Source organism: Haematobia irritans, chromosome 4 (assembly GCF_050003625.1).
Source record: "Haematobia irritans isolate KBUSLIRL chromosome 4, ASM5000362v1, whole genome shotgun sequence".
Classification (NCBI taxonomy): domain Eukaryota; kingdom Metazoa; phylum Arthropoda; class Insecta; order Diptera; family Muscidae; genus Haematobia; species Haematobia irritans.
In genome coordinates, this window is record NC_134400.1 from 193,195,268 (window position 1) to 193,212,906 (window position 17,639).

General features: G+C 35.0%; 2 protein-coding genes across 2 annotated transcripts; one reads left to right on the plus strand and one right to left on the minus strand.

The window, feature by feature from the left end:
• Positions 1-3,474: 3,474 nt before the first annotated feature.
• On the minus strand, positions 3,475-9,584 carry LOC142234866 (uncharacterized). Its single transcript, XM_075306069.1, has 2 exons — positions 9,496-9,584; positions 3,475-3,848 (listed from the first exon to the last, which is right to left on the minus strand). The coding sequence occupies exons 1-2, from the start codon at positions 9,505-9,507 to the stop codon at positions 3,615-3,617; spliced, it is 246 nt and encodes an 81-aa protein (XP_075162184.1). The 5' UTR covers positions 9,508-9,584; the 3' UTR covers positions 3,475-3,614.
• Positions 9,585-13,846: 4,262 nt separating this feature from the next.
• LOC142236774 (uncharacterized) lies at positions 13,847-14,455 on the plus strand. Its single transcript, XM_075308056.1, has 2 exons — positions 13,847-13,868; positions 13,942-14,455. Exons 1-2 carry the CDS (start codon positions 13,857-13,859, stop codon positions 14,416-14,418), a joined length of 489 nt encoding a protein of 162 aa, XP_075164171.1. The 5' UTR covers positions 13,847-13,856; the 3' UTR covers positions 14,419-14,455.
• Positions 14,456-17,639: the final 3,184 nt, after the last annotated feature.

A 17,639-nucleotide genomic window follows, 5' to 3' on the forward strand; every position in this document is an offset into this window, starting at 1 on the left:
TATTTTTGGCGCGAGTGGTAACCATGATTATGAACCGAAAAAAATTTGAACTAAATTTTCTATAGAAATAAAATTTTGACAATGATGAAAATTTTATTATTACAAAATTTTCTATAGAAATAAAATTTTGACAAAATTTTCTATAGAAAAAAAAATTTGGTAGATTATTTTTGGCTCTAGTGGCAACCATGATTATGAACCGATATGGACCAATTTTTGTGTGATTGGACCAATTTTGGTATGGTTGTTAGCGACCACATACTAACACCACGTTCCTAATTTGAACCGGATCGGATGAATTTTGCTCCTCCAAGAGGCTCCGGAGGTCAAATCTGGAGAACGTTTTATATGGGGGCTATATATAATTATGGACCGATATGGACCAATTCTGGCACGGCTGTTAAAGATCATATACTAACGCCATGTTCCAAATTACAACCGGATTGGATGAAATTTTCTTCTCTTTGAGGCTCCGCAAGCCAAATCTGTGGATCGGTTTATAGGGGGGCTATATAAAATTATGGACCGATATGGACCAATTTTTGCATGGTTGTTAGAGACCATATACCAACACCATGTACCAAATTTCAGCCGGATCGGATGAAATATGCTTCTGTTAGAGGCTCCACAAGCCAAATTTGAGGGTCCCTTTATATGGGGGCTATACGTAAAAGTGGACCGATATGGCCCATTTTCAACACCATCCGACCTACATCGATAACAACTACTTGTGCCAAGTTTCAAGTAGATATCGTGTTTCGTTCGGAAGTTAGCGTGATTTCAACAGACGGACGGGCGGACGCACATGCTTAGATAGACTCAGAATTTCACCACGACCCAGAATATATATACTTTATGGGGTCTTAGAGCAATATTTCGATGTGTTACAAACGGAATGACAAAGTTAATATACCCCCATCCTATGATGGAGGGTATAAAAATCATAATAACAACAAACATTTTATCATAAACTGCAAAATATATATTTATACCCTGCACACTGTGGAACAGGGTATTATAAGTTAGTGCATATGTTTGCAACACCCAGAAGGAGACGAGATAGACACATGGTGTCTTTGGCAAAAATGCTCAGGGTGGGTTCCTGAGTCGATATAGCGATGTCCGTCTGTCCGTCTGTCCGTCTGTCCGTGAACACATTTTTGTAATCAAAGTCTAGGTCGCAGTTTTAGTCCAATCGACTTCAAATTTGGCACAAGTATGTGTTTTGGCTCAGAATAGATCCCTATTGATTTTGGAAGAAATCGGTTCAGATTTAGATATAGCTCCCATATATATATTTCGCCCGATATGGACTTATATGGCCCCAGAAGCCAGAGTTTTACCCTAATTTGCTTAAAATTTTGCACAAGAAGAACAATTAGAACTGTAGTCAAGTGTGCCAAATTTTATTGAAATCGGTTCAGATTTAGATATAGCTCCCATATATATCTTTCGCCCGATATGGACTAATATGGTCCTAAAAGCTAAAGTTTTGACCCAATTTGGTTGAAATTTTGCACAGAGAGTAGATTTAGCATTCTAGCTATGCGTGCCAAATTTCATTGAAATTGGTTCAGATTTTTATATAGCTCCCATATATAGCTTTCGCCCGATTTACACTCATATGACAACAGAGGCCAATTTTTTGCTCCGATTTAGTTGAAATTTTGCACAAGGAGTAGATTTAGCATTGTAGCTATGTGTGCCAAATTTGGTTGAAATCGGTTCAGATTTAGATATAGCTCCCATATATATCTTTCGCCCGATATGCACTTATATGGACCCAGAAGACAGAGTTTTATCCCGATTAGCTTGAAATTTTGCACAAGGAGCACAATTGGTAGTATAGTCATGTGTGCCAAATTTGATTGAAATCGGTTCAGATTTAGATATAGCTTCCATATATATTTTTCGACCGATATGGACTTGTATGGCCCAGAAGCCTGAGTTTTGGCCCAGTTTGGTTGAAATTTTGCACAGGGAGTAGATTTAGCATTCTAGCTATGCGTGCCAAATTTGGTTGAAATCGGTTAAGATTTAGATATAGCTCCCATATATATGTTTTTCTGATTTCGACAAAAATGGTCAAAATACCAACATTTTCCTTGTAAAATCGCCACTGCTTAGTCGAAAAATTGTAAAACTCACTCTAATTTTCCTAAACTTGTAATACTTATATATCGAGCGATAAATCATAAATAAACTTTTGCGAAGTTTCCTTAAAATTGCTTCAGATTTAAATGTTTCCCATATTTTTTTACTAAAATTGTGTTCCACCCTAGTGCATTAGCCAACTTAAATTTTGAGTCTATAGATTTTGTAAAAGTCTATCAAATTCTGTCCAAATCAAGTGATATTTAAATGTATGTATTTGGGGCGAACCTTTATATAGCACCCAACACATTTGTCGGATGTGATATGGTATCGACAATTTAGATCTACAAAGTGGTGCAGGGTGTAATATAGTCGGCCCCGCCCGACTTTAGACTTTCCTTACTTGTTTTTTTTTAATTTTGTAGACTTTTCTTAAAATTTTGGAAATTGTTTTTGTTTTTGGCTTGAGTGGCAACCGTGTGCTGGGCCCCTAAGAAATTAAATCAGCTGATCGGTATATCTTGGGCCTATACCGAAACATGGACCCATATATGCCAAATTTAACACAGTTCTTCAATAATCTATAGTACATCTAGGCCTCAGGGAGCAATGGTTAGCATGCCCGCCTTGCATACACAATGTCGTGGGTTCGATTCCTGCTACGACCGAACACCAAAAAGTTTTTCAGCGGTGGATTATCCCACCTCAGTAATGCTGGTGACATTTCTGAGGGTCTCAAAACTTCTCTAAGTGGTTTCACTGGAATGTGGAACGCCGTTCGGACTCGGCTATAAAAAGGAGGTCCCTTGTCATTGAGCTTAACATGGAATCGGGAAGCACTCAGTGATAAGAGAGAAGTTCACCACTGAGGTTCACCACTGTGGTATCACAATGGAGTGAATAGTCTAAGTGAGCCTGATACATCGGGCTGCCACATAACCTAACCTATCTAGACCTCAAATTTCAAGAAAATCGGATGAATATTGTGCTGTGGCCCGGTAGTTGAAATAGGATCTCGGTGCCTGAATCCTCCACATATATTTCCAGTCCCATTCACTCACCCATCTTCGATCCATCAGTTTAGCAGACATTGCCCTCTGATATCTGTTCTGGGATCCCAAATACCCAAGACCATCTTACTGGCACACTCAAAAGAATGGCCACGGCTGGTATTAGTTGTTACGACATCCGCCAATTCACCCACTGTCTCCCCTATTATCATTTGATGGTTTGTCATGTTTGGTTTTTTCCGCCCTTTCTCCCTGCAGTAAAATTAAAAATAAACCTAGGACTTCACTTTGGTGCATTATATATCAGCCCCCCTATATATGAGTAAATTTTTTGTAAAGTTCATCCTAGAATGCACATTAAATGTCATGATTTTAGAGTTTTGTTTTTTTTTTCCAATATGAAACCATTTATTCTACAACAAAAAAGTGAAATCAATTAATGCAAGTTCGCAGAAATTTTGAACGTTTACAACTTGTTCAGTTTCAGTTTTGCCGATGGCAACGAGTAATTCAATACAAGCCATGGTGATGGATGCTTCCGTGATATAGACCAGAGCCATGGGTGAAACCTCCATGATGATGACCACCGTGGATCAATGGTGTGGCAATGCTGTGGGTGGTAATTACTGGACGAATCACATGGACCGCAGGGGCAGCATGATATGAAGTTACAATGGGATGGTGATGGGTGTTAAGATAGCCAGGCTTAGCCAAAGCCATGACGAGGAACGATAAAAACAGGAACTGAAATGATACAACAAAACAAAAAATGGATTGGTGAAGTAATTTCCTCAATCTTTCATGTCCAATAAGCTCGTATTAAAATTGTAATAATAATATGTAAACTTTTCTTTAAAACTACAATTTTGACAACATTTTCTATAGAAATTAAATTTTGAGAAATTTTTCTCTATAGAAATAAAATTTTCTATACAAATACAATTTTGACAAAATTTTCTATGGAAATTAAATTTTGAGAACATTTTCTATGGAAATTAAATTTTGAGAAAATTTTTATATAGAAATAAAGTTTTGAGAAAATTTTCCATAGAAATAAACAATTTTAAGCAAAATTTCCATAGAAATAAAATTTTGACAAAATTTTCCATAGAAATAAAAATTTTGACAAAATTTTCCATAGAAATAAAATTTTGGGAAAATTTATAGAAATAAAATTTGGACAAAATTTTCTATATAAAAAAAAATTTTAAGAAAATTTTCCATAGAAATAAAGTTTTGACAAAATTCTCTACAGAAATAAAATTTTCCATAGAAATCAAATTTTGAGCAAATTTTCTATAGAAATAAAATTTTGAGAAAATTTTATATAGAAATCAAATTTTGAGCAAATTTTCTATAGAAATAAAATTTTGACAAAATTTTCTATATAAATACAATTTTGAGCAAATGGTCCATAGAAATGACAACATTTTTTATAGAAATAAAATTTTGACAAAATTCGCTATAGAAATACAATTTTTACAAAACTGTCTATAGAAATAAACTTTTGACAAAATTCTGTATAGAAACACATTTAAAAAAAATTCTATAGGAATAAATTTCCATTCATTTTTTCTTTATTGTTGGTTTCTCTATAATCATTATTGTTGTTTTTGATCTCAGCTTAAAACCATGCATTGATTAAACTACAAGCGTAGCTTAACCTACAGAGGAAAGTATGCTTGTCAAATTTATTTGGGCAAAGCCCTATAGACTGCAAGATAGTTGGATGGACGCACGTTTCGGAATTACCACATTCCTCATCAGTATCCTCTGCTTGCAGCAAAACTATCAACTAATAACAGAATAAATTCGGGTAACCCAAAGTGAGCTACACTTGAACCTTCCAAAAAAGGTTTGATAGTCGGCTACTGCCTAAACAAATTTGCAAGCAATAATAAATTTCCGACAATATTTTCTTAGGTATAAAATTTTGACAAAATCTTATTTCTATAGAAATAACAAGCAAGTAAAGTCGGGCGGAGCCGACTATATTATACCCTTCACCCCTATGTAGGCCAAAATTTGTGTCACCATCTCAACTACTTTACATTTGCTGGAAGCTATATAAAGGAGACAATTTTTTTACTTCTACAAAATCTCTAGAATTAACATTTAAATCGGCTAACGCTATCCAGTTAATTGGAGGAAATTTCCATTGAAAGTGGGTCTAAAATGTGTAACAGTCTACCATATTTCCCCACTCTGGTGTACGCATTATGGGAGCTATATATAATCTGAACCGATTTTGACTAAATTTGACACGTATAGTTAGAATAATAATTTTGCTATCTATGCGAAATTTCACGTAAATGGGGAGGCCAAAGTTATGCCCCCTGGTCATATGAGTGCAAATCGGACGGAAGATATATATGGGAGCCATATCTAAATCTGAACGATTTTTGGCACAATTACCGATACTACTAAACGTACTCCTTGTGCGAAATTTGAAGCAAATCACGGCAAAACCCTGGATTTTGAGGCTATATAAGTTCAAATCGGACGAAAGATATATATGAGAGCTATATCTAAATCTGAATCGATTTTGACCATATTTGGCACATACAATAGTATCGTTAAAAGTACCGCTTGTGCAAAATTTGAAGTGAGTCAGGGCAAAACTCTGTCTTCTGAGACCATATAAGTCCAAATCGGGCGAAAGATATATATGTGAGCTATATGTAAATCTGAACCGATTTTAACAAAATTTGACACACTTAACGGTACTATTAAACGTACCCCTTGTGCAAAATTTGAAGCAAATCAAGGCAAAACTCCGGCTTTTGTGGCCATATAAGTTCAAATCGGACGAAAGATATATATGGGAGCTATACCTAAATTTGAACCGATTTCAATCAAATTTACCAAACATTGGTAGAATGTCAATTCTACCCTCTGTGGAAAATTTCACGAAGATCGGTAGTAAACTTTGGCCTCTGTGGTCATATGAGTCTAAATCGGACGAAAGATATATATGGGAGCTATATCTAAATCTGAACCGATTTGGCTGATATTTTGCAAGATTTTCGAGATTCATAAAATATTTGGATATACGGTATTTCAAGAAAATCGGTACATAAACACGCTAACTATGATCAAATCGGGGATAGATTTATATGGCAGCTATATCTAAATCTGAACCGATTTTTTCCAAAACCAATAGCGATTGTCTCTGTCCCAAGAAACACCGCTATGCCAAATTTGAGGTCGATCGGACTTAAATTGCGAGCTGTACTTTGTGCACAAAATTACATATACAGACAGACGGGCAGACAGGCAGATATACGGACATCGCTAAATCGTCTCAGAATTTAATTCTAAGCCGATCGGTATACTAAAAGATGGGTCTATGGCCACTATTTCTTGGCGTTACATCCAAATGCACAAACTTATTATATCCTGTACCACAGTAGTGGTGAAGGGTATGAAAATTAACAAAAATTTCCATAGACATAAAATTCCGAAAAATTTTTCAATAGAAATAACATTTTGAGAAAATTTTCTATAGAAATAAAATTTGGACAAAATTTTCTGTAGCAAAATAATTTTAAGAAAATTTTCCATAGAAATAAAGTTTTGACAAAATTCTCTATAGAAATAAATTTTTTTATGGAAATAAAAAATTTGAGCAAACTTTCCAAAGAAATAAAATTTTGACAAAATTTTCTATAGAAATAAAATTTTGACAAAGTTTTCTATAGAAATAAAATTTTGACAGCTTTTTCTATAGAAATAAAATTGTGACAAAATTTTCAATAGAAATAAATTTTTTACAAATTTTTCTATAGAAATAAAATTGTGACAAAATTTTCTATAGAAATAAAATTTTGAGAAAATTTTCTATAGAAATAAAATTTTGACAAAATTTTCTATAGAAATAAAATTTTGGCAAATTTTTCTATAGAAATAAAATTGTGACAAAATTTTCTATAGAAATAAAATTTTGACAAAAATTCCAAAAGAAATAAAATTGTGATAAAATTTTTTTGTAGCCAAGTCCGAATGGCTTTTCATTTTGTAGTGAAACCATCTTAGGAAGCTTTGGAACACTCAGAAATGTCGCCAACATTACTGAGAGAAAATAACCCATCGCTTAAAAATTTTTTGGTCGAAACTGGTATTCAACCCATGATCTACCGTGATGCAATGGTTAGCATGCCCGCCTTGCATACACAAGGTCGTGGGTTCGATTCCTGCTTCGACCGAACACCAAAAAAATTTTCAGCGGTGGATTATCCCACCTCAGTAAAGATGGAGACATTTCTGAGGGTTTCAAAGCTTCTCTAAGTGGTTCCACTGCAATGTGGAACGCCGTTCGGACTCGGCTATAAAAAGGACGTCCCTTGTCAGTGAGCTTAACATGGAATCGGGCAGCACTCTGTGATAAGTGAGAAGTTCACCAATGTTGTATCACAATGGACTGAATAGTCCAAGTGAGCCTGATACATCGGGCTGCCACCTAACCTAACCTATGACCCTTTGTATACAAGGAGGGCATGGTAACCAGTAGACTACGATGGCTTCCAGTAGCTAGCATAAGAATGAATAGAGATATCTGATTGGTATTTTTATACCCTCCACCATAGGTATATTAACTTTGTCATTCCGTTTGTAACACATCGAAATATTGCTCTAAGACCCCATAAATTATATATATTCTGGGTCGTGGTGAAATTCTGAGTCGATCTGAGCATGTCCGTCCGTCCGTCCGTCTGTTGAAATCACGCTAACTTCCGAACGATACAAGCTATCGACTTGAAACTTGGCACAAGTAGTTGTTATTGATGTAGGTTAGGTTAGGTTAAGTGGCAGCCCTATGCATCAGGCTCACTTAGACTATTCAGTCCATTGTGATACCACAGTGGTGAACTTCTCTCTTATCACTGAGTGCTGCCCGATAAGAGAGAAGTTCACCACTGTGGTATCACAATGGACTGAATAGTCTAAGTGAGCCTGTTATTGATGTAGGTCGGATGGTATTGCAAATGGGCCATATCGGTCCACTTTCACGTATAGCCCCCATATAAACGGACCCCCAAATTTGGCTTGCGATTGCTCTAAGAGTAGCAAATTTTATCCGATCCGGCTGAAATTTGGTACATGGTTTTAATATATTGTCCCTAACAACCGTGCAAAAATTGGTCCATATCGGTCCACGTTTACGTATAGCCCCCATATAAACGGACCCCCAAATTTGGCTTGCGATTGCTCTAAAAGAAGCAAGTTTCATCCGATCAGGCTGAGATTTGGTACATGGTGTTAGTATATGGTCTCTAACAACCATGCAAAAATTGGTCTATATCGGTCCACTTTTACGTATAGCCCCCATATAAACGGACCCCCAAATTTGGCTTGCGATTGCTCTAAGAGAAGCAAATTTCATCCGATCCGGCTGAAATTTGGTACGTGGTGTTAATATATGGTCTCTAACAACCATGCAAAAATTGGTCCATATCGGTTCATAATTATATATAGCCCCCAAATAAACCGATCCCCAGATTTGAACTCCGGAGCCTCTTAGAGGAACAAATTTCATCTGATCCGGTTGAAATTTGGTACGTGGTGTTAGTATATGGTCTCTAACAACCATGCAAAAATTGGTCCATATCGGTCCATAATTATATATAGCCCCCATATAAACCGATTCCCAGATTTGGTTTGCGGATCCTCTAAGTGAAGCAAATTTCATCCGATCCGACTGAAATTTGGTACATGATATTAGTATATAGTCTCTAAGAACCATTCAAAAATTGGTCCATATCAGTCTATAATTATATATAGCCCCTATATAAACCGATTCCCAGATTTGAACTCCGGAACCACTTGGACGAGCAAAATTCATCCGATCCGGTTTAAATTTGCAACGTGGTGTTAATATATGGCCGCTAATAACCATGCCAAAATTGGTCCATATCGGTCTATAGTTATATGTAGCCGATCCCCAATCACACAAAAATTGGTCCATATCGGTTCATAATCATGCTTGCCACTCGAGCAAAAATAATCTAGCAAAATTTGTAGAAATTTTATTCCTATAGAAAATTTTGTCAAATTTTATTTCTATAGAAAATTTTGGCAAAATGTTATTTCTGTAGAAAATGTTGTCAAAATTTTAATTCTATAGAGAATGTTGTCAAAATTTTAAATCTTTTGAAAATTTAGTAAAAATTTTATTTCTATAGAAAATTTTGTCAAACTTAATTATATACGTATTTAATCGGCCATTTTAAGTTTAATATATATCGGCGGCTCCTCTTGCAATACTATATATTTGCAATTAACCGGTTATTGCGAGGATTTTTTCTATAGAAGACTCGGCTCGGTCGAATTTACGGCCGTATATAATTGCAGAGTTTGTTTTGTTAGAAATTGTCGACCATTAATTACTTACAATTCTGAACATTTTGCTGTGCGTTTTTCTAGTTTTTCTCACAAATGTATTGTTATCGTTTAGAATTATCAAAATAAACTAACTTAAATAAAACTAAAATCAAAGGGCTTTATATATGAAAAAACCCTAAAAGGTTAATTACAGATTTCCATCAGCCATAGTAAAATGTGAATTCAATATTCTTCAGATGGATGGATGGATGATATCCATTGCATAGATATCACATTGCCACCGTCGACTGTGGCAATGTCGGCATTCTTAAGCAATCGTATTAAGTACACCACCGCAATAATCGCCAGCCAACTTTTGGTTTTCTTAACTGTCATCTGGAGAAGAACCTCTTGTCTGAAAATCAAATCATAGCCATGAAGGTGAACATTAAAATTTTTGGTTTACAAAGGCGTAAGAAAACCTGAAAACAACGGTTACTTTTAGTTACAACAAGGGTATCAGATATCTCATTGTAAAGACACTGGAGATTTTTATTTTAAGCATAAATGTAAAACAAACAACAAAAAACTTTTATAAAATGTTTAATTTTTTTAATGATAAAATTCACCACAATGTGCCCCATTAAAATTAAGTTCATTAAACTTTTCGGAATATGCAAGAGTTGGGTAATGCAGAGATAATACATGTTTGTCTCAAGGTCACAAATATTTTCTTCAACTGATCGAGGCATGTTTCGTCCTATTTTTTTATTGACGTCATTTTGACAACTTTTTTTCCTGTAGAAATAAAAATTTGCAAAATTTTCTATAGAAATAAAATTTTGACAAATTTCCTATGGAAATGACATGTTGACAAAATTTTCTGTAGAAATAAAATTTTGACATAATTTTCTATAGAAATAAAATTTTGACATAATTATACACTGCGCCACACTATGGAACAGGGTATTATAAGTTTGTGCATATGTTTGCAACACCCAGAAGGAGACGAGAAAGACACATGGTGTCTTTGGCAAGAATGCTCAGGGTGGGCTCCCGAGTCGATATAGCCATGTCCGTCTCTCCGTCTGTCCGTGAACACATTTTTGTAATCAAAGTCTAGGTCGCAGTTTTAGTCCAATCGACTTCAAATTTGGCACAAATATGTGTTTTGGCTCAGAATAGAACTCTATTGATTTTGAAAGAAATCGTTTCAGATTTAGATATAGCTCCCATATATATATTTCGCCCGACATGGACTTATGTGGCCCCAGTAGCCAGAGTTTGACCCTAAATTGCTTAAAATTTTGCACAAGAAGAACAATTAATGCTATAGTCAAGTGTGCCAAATTTTATTGAAATCGATTCAGATTTGAATATAGTTCCCATATATATATTTCGCCCGATATGGACTTATATGGCCTCAGAAGCCAGAATTTTAGCCTAATTTGCTTCAAATTTTGCACAAGAAGAACAAATAGTACTATAGTCAAGTGTGCCAAATTTTATTGAAATCGGTTCAGATTTAGATATAACTCCCATATATATCGTTCACCCGATTTACACTCATATGACCACAGTGGCCAATATTTTACTCCGATCTAATTGAAATTTTGCACAGGGAGTAGAATTAGCAATGTTGCTATGCGTGCCAAATTTGGTTGAAATCGGTTCAGATTTAGATATATCTCCCATATATAGCTTTCGCCCGATTTACACTCATATGACCACAGAGGCCAATTTTTAACTCCGATTTAGTTGAAATTTTGCACATGGAGTAGAATTAGCATTGTAGCTATGCGTGCCAAATTTGGTTGAAATCGGTTCAGATTTAGATATAGCTCCCATAAATATGTTTTTCTGATTTCGACAAAAATGGTCAAAATACCAACATTTTCCCTTTTAAAATAGTCTCTGCTTAGTCGAAAACTTGTAAAAAGGACTGTAATTTTCCTTATCATCAAATACATATATATCGAGCGATAATCATAAATAAACTTTTGCGAAGTTTCCTTAAGATTGCTTCAGATTTAAATGTTTCCCATATTTATACCCTGCGCCACACTGTGGAACAGGGTATTATAAGTTAGTGCATATGTTTGTAACACCCAGAAGGAGACGAGGTAGACATATGGTGTCATTGGCAAAAATGCTCAGGGTGGGCTCCTGAGTCGATATAGCCACGTCCGTCTGTCCGTGAACACATTTTTGTAATCAAAGTCTAGGTAGCAGTTTTAGTCCAATCGACTTTTAATTTGGCACAAGTATGTATTTTGGCTCAGAATCGAACCCTATTGATTTCGTAAGAAATCGGTTCAGATTAAGATATAGCTCCCTTATATATATTTCGCCCGATGTGGACTTATATGGCCCCAAAAGACAGAGTTTTACCCTAATTTGCTTAAAATTTTGCACAAGAAGAACAATTAGTACTATAGTCAAGTGTGTCAAATTTTATTGAAATCGGTTCAGATTTAGATATAGCTCCCATATATATCGTTCGCACGATTTACACTTATATGACCACAGTGGCCAATCTTTTACTCCGATTTAATTGAAATTTTGTACAGGGAGTAGAATTAGCATTGTAGCTATGCGTCCCAAATTTGGTTGAAATCGGTTCAGATTTAGATATATCTCCCATATATAGTTTTCCCATATATATCGTTCGCCCGATTTACACTCATATGACCACAGTGGCCAATCTTTTACTCCGATTTAATTGAAATTTTGCACAGGGAATAGAATTAGCATTGTAGCTATGCGTCACAAATTTGGTTGAAATCGGTTCAGATTTAGATATATCTCCCATATATAGTTTTCGCCCGATTCAGACTCATATGACCACAGAGGCCAATTTTTAACGACGATTTAGTTGAAATTTTGCATGGGGAGTAGAATTAGCATTGTAGCTATGCGTGCCAAATTTGGGTGAAATCGGTTCAGATTTAGATATATCTCCCATATATATCCTTCGCCCGATTTACACTCATATGACCACAGAGGCCAATTTTTAACTCCGATTTAGTTGAAATTTTGCACAGGGAGTGATTTAGCATTGTTGCTATGTATGGCAAATTTGGTTGAAATCGGTTCAGTTTAGATATATCTCCCATATATAGCTTTCGCCCGATTTACACTCATATGACCACAGTGGCCAAGTTTTTGTTCCGATTTAGTTGAAATTTTGTACAGGGAGTAGAATTAGCTATGCGTGCCAAATTTGGTTGAAATCGGTTTAGATTTAGATATAGCTCCCATATATATGTTTTTCTGATTTCGACAAAAATGGTCAAAATACCAACATTTTCCTAAACTTCTAATACATATATATCGAGCGATAATTCATAAATAAACTTTTGCAAAGTTTCCTTAAAATTGCTTCAGATTTAAATGTTTCCATATTTTTTTTATTAACATTGTGTTCCACCCTAGTGCATTAGCCGACTTACATTTTGAGTCTATAGATTTTGTAGAAGTTTATCAAATTCTGTCCAGATCGAGTTATATTTAAATGTATGTAGTTGGGACAAACCTTTATATATAGCCCCCAACACATTTGACGGATGTTATATGGTATCGAAAATTTTGATCTACAAAGTGGCGCAGGGTATAATATAGTCGGTCCCGCCCGACTTTAGACTTTCCTAACTTGTTTTTTATTACAAAATTGTTTAAATTAATACACATGGTGCTAAGAAAATTTATGGCACTTTTTTCTGTGTTCCATTAATACCCGATGGTAGTGCACTTTTCATAGAATTTGCGTCAAATACTATGTAATTGCATTTCGTTTTCATAAATAAATTACACTACACCTATCTGGATTTTCCAGCCAATAACTCGGGGTAGTTGCAAACGTTTTATCCCAGTCCTAGGTTCCTTATATGGGCTATAACGAATTTTCCACATAAGCCTTTTTGGCGCGAAAAATTGAAATTCAATTATAAGCACTTTCGAATGGACAGGAGTGTTCTCAGTTATTTTTACAAAAAAGATAGGAAACAAATATGCAAGATAAATTTATTGAACGGATATATGAGCACTTAGCTTCACAAAAAAAAAAAAACAAAATTTTGAACAAAAAAATAAAAAAAAACGCCGCTACATTTTGCTCGGCTCCCTACAAATTCAAAAGAGCAATCTGATTGATTAATATTTTGTTATTAGATCATAAAAATAATATATTTTATATATTTCATAATTTTGAATGTATCCATCTTTATCAAGTCTCTGTTATTTTGGATTATTCTAAATACATGTGTCATGTATAAGTGATGCCAACTCCTCCCACAAAAAATATTAAAATGTTGTTTCTGATTGGTTAACATCACACAGAGAAAACCACCACACATCAACCTATATGGAGAGGTATAAAAGCTATAAAAGATAAACTACTGGCATTGTTAGGGAATAGTCCTGCTATGGGAAATGTTGAGACTAGTAAGGTTCAAATAAATTTTAAAACGTGTAATTAAATACGAGTATATAATAATGTTTTTATTTTTTATTTTAGATTTTAATTTTTTGTACGATTTCCACCAACTTTGCTGGTTTGATTGTCCCACCGAATACTTATGAAACTTATGATTTCACTATTGAGGAGCTTAATGGGAAATTATTTCCAGAATCGTTATTGAATTTAATACCAGACAATATAACATCTTCGTTACCTATGTTCACCGCATTGCCTCAAACATCTGCATCAACGATTGGTATTCCCAACATATCTGATATAATCGAAGTTTGGATATGGCCAACAGAATCACCAACAAAAGTATCGGAACTTATAAAGAGGGCATTCGAGAAACTAATGGAAAAAGAGAAACCTTTTGCCCTACTCTATGAGAAATTTTTTCCTGGTAAACCCATTTTCTGGCAATATTTCAAACCTCTTGGAAATCTTATGTTCAGTTTTGGTATCAACACAAATTTTCAAACTTCCGGACAAATCGGTGTGGCTAGAGTTATTGTCTATAGGATATTTTTGTAATTTAATCAAGAAATAACAATAAAATTTTATGTATTAAGATCGTCGATATTTTATTTAGAGAATCTCGTGGAAATTATATTTATTGCTATATTTGTATACCCAGCGCCACACTGTGTAACAGGGTATTATAAGTTAGTTCACATATTTGCAACACCCAGAAGGAGACGAGATAGACACATGGTGTCTTTGGCAATAATGCTTAGGGTGGGTCCCTGAGTCCATCTAGCCAGGTCCGTCTGTCCGTGAACACATTTTTGTATTCAAAGTCAAAGTAGGTCGCAGTTTTAGTCCAATCGACTTCAAATTTGGCATAAGTATGTGTTTTGGCTCAGAATAGAACCCTATTGATTTTGGAAGAAATCGGTTCAGATTTAGATATAGCTCCCATATACATCTTTCGCCCAATATTTAGTTTAATCCGATTTACATGAAATTTTGCATTAAAATATTAACTATGGATAGACACATGGTGTCTTTGGCAATAATGCTCAGGGTGGGTCCCTGAGTCGATCTAGCCAGGTCCGTCTGTCCGTCCGTCCGTCTGTCTGTGAACACATTTTTGTGATCAAAATCTAGGTCGCAGTTTTAGTCCAATCGACTTCAAATTTGGCACAAATTTCTGTTTTGGATCAGAATAGAACCCTATTGATTTTGCAAGAAATCGGTTCAGATTTAGATATAGCTCCCATATATATCTTTCGCCCGATATGCACTTATATAGACCCAGAAGCCAGACTTTAACCCTAATTTGCTTGAAATTTTGCAAAAGGAGAAAATTTAATAGTATAGTCAAGTGTGCCAAATTTGATTGAAATCGGTTCAGATTTAGATATAGTTCCCATATATATCATTCGCCCGATTTTCCGTCATATGACCACAGAGGTCAAAGTTGCAGTCCGATTTACGTGAAATTTTGCATTAAAATATTAAGTATGCATGTCAAATTTGGTTAAAATCGGTTCAGATTTCGATATAGCTTCCACGTATATGTTTTTCCGATTTGGGCGAAAATGGCCAAAATACCCACATTTACCTTATAAAATCGTCACTGCTAAGTCGAAAACTTTTAAAAGTGACACAAATTTTCCTTTATTTCTACTACATATCTGTCGATCTGTCCACCTTTATATTTAGCACCCAACACGGATTTGATAGGATATCGAAAATGTGGGTCTACAAAGTGGTGCAGGGTATAATATAGACGGCCCCGCCTGACTTTAGACTTTCCTTACTTGTTTTTCTATAGAACATTAAAAAAAAAATTTAAAGAAAATTTTATTTCTACACTAAAAAAATATTTTCGTGATATTAAAGATTATGCAACCTAAATTTTAGAATGCCCAATTTACAAAATATTAAAGACAAATTTCTTTAAAATAATGGCATTTTAATTAAAAACAAGTATATACGGCCGTAAGTTCGGCCAGGCCGAATCTTATGTACCCTCCACCATGAATTGCGTAGAAACTTCTACGAAAGGCTGTCATCCACAATCGAAATACTTGGGTTGTGGTATTTTAAAACTTCTTAACATCGTTTTCTAAATTGTGAGTTAGTCCATACGTGGTATATATTGGACAAAAAAGTTATGTGTTATTAAGTCTACAAATAATTACGAATCGATATGGGCTTTTTGCACGGTACGTAGAGAGCCAGAATTGAAATATGGGGGTCGCTTATATGGGGGCTATATACAATTATGAACTTGATATGGACCAATTTTTGTGTGATTGGAAATCGATTTATCTGAGGGATATATATATAACTATAGACCGATATGGACCTAGTTAGGACTGACTCGGATAAAATTTGCTCCTCCAAGAGGCTCCAAAACCAAATCTCGGGATCGGTTTATATGGGGGCTATATATGATTATGGACTGATATGGGCCACTTTTGGCATGGTTGTTAAATACCATATACGATCACCACGTACCAAATTTCAAGCAGATCGGATGAATTTTGCTTCTCCAAAAGGCACCGGAGGTCAAATCTGGGGATCGGTTTATATGGGAGCTATAAATAATTATGGGCTGATAGGAACCAATTCCTGCATGGTTGTTGGATACCATATACTAACACCACGTACCAAATTTCAACCGAATGGGAAGAATTTTGCTCTTCCAAGGGGCTCTGGCGCTCAAATCTGGGGATCGGTTTATATGGGGCCTATATATAATTATGGACCGATTTCGACCAATTTTTGCATGGAAGTTTGAGGCCATATATTAACACCACGCACCAAATTTCAACTGAATCAGATGAATTTTGGTCTTCCAAGAGGCTCCGGAGGTCAAATCTGGTGATCGGTTTATATGGGGGCTATATATAATTATAGACCGATGTGGACCAATTTTTGCATGGTTGTTAGGGACCATATACTAACACCGTTTACCAAATTTCAGCCGGATCGGATGAAATTTGCTTCTCTTAGAGGCCTCGCAAGCCAAATCGGGGGATCGGTTTATATGGGGGCTATATATAATTATGGACCGATGTGGAACAATTTTTGCATGGTTATTAGAGACCATATACTAACACCATGTACCAAATTTCAGCCGGATCGGATGGAATTTGCTTTTCTTAGAGGCCTTTCAAGCCAATTTTGGGGGTCCCTTTATATGGGGGCTATACGTAAAAGTGGACCGATATGGCCCATTTGCAATACCATTCGACCTACATCAATAACAACTACTTGTGCCACGTTTCAAGTCGATAGCTTGTTTCGTTCGGAAATTAGCGTGATTTCAACAGACGGACGGACGGACATGCTCAGATCGACTCAGAATTTCACCACGACCCAGAATATATATACTTTATGGGGTCTTAGAGCAATATTTCGATGTATTACAAACGGAATGGCAAAGTTAATCCTATGGTGGAGGGTATAAAAATTCTGAAAATTTTATTTCCATAGAAAATTTAATTTCTATAGAAATTTTTATGAAAATTTTATTTTTATAGGAAAATTTCTGTGGAAATTTTTCTGAAAATTTTATCTCTGTAGAAAATTTTCTGAAAATTGTGTTTGCGTTATTTCTATAGAAAAATACTGAAAATTTTATTTCTATAGAAAATTTTATTTCTAAAGAAATTTTTCCGAAAATTCTATTTCTATAGTAAATTTCCTGAAAATTTTATTTCTATAGAAAATTTTATTTCTATAGAAAAGTTTCTGAAAATTTTATTTCTATAGAAAATTTTCTGAAAATTTTATTTCTA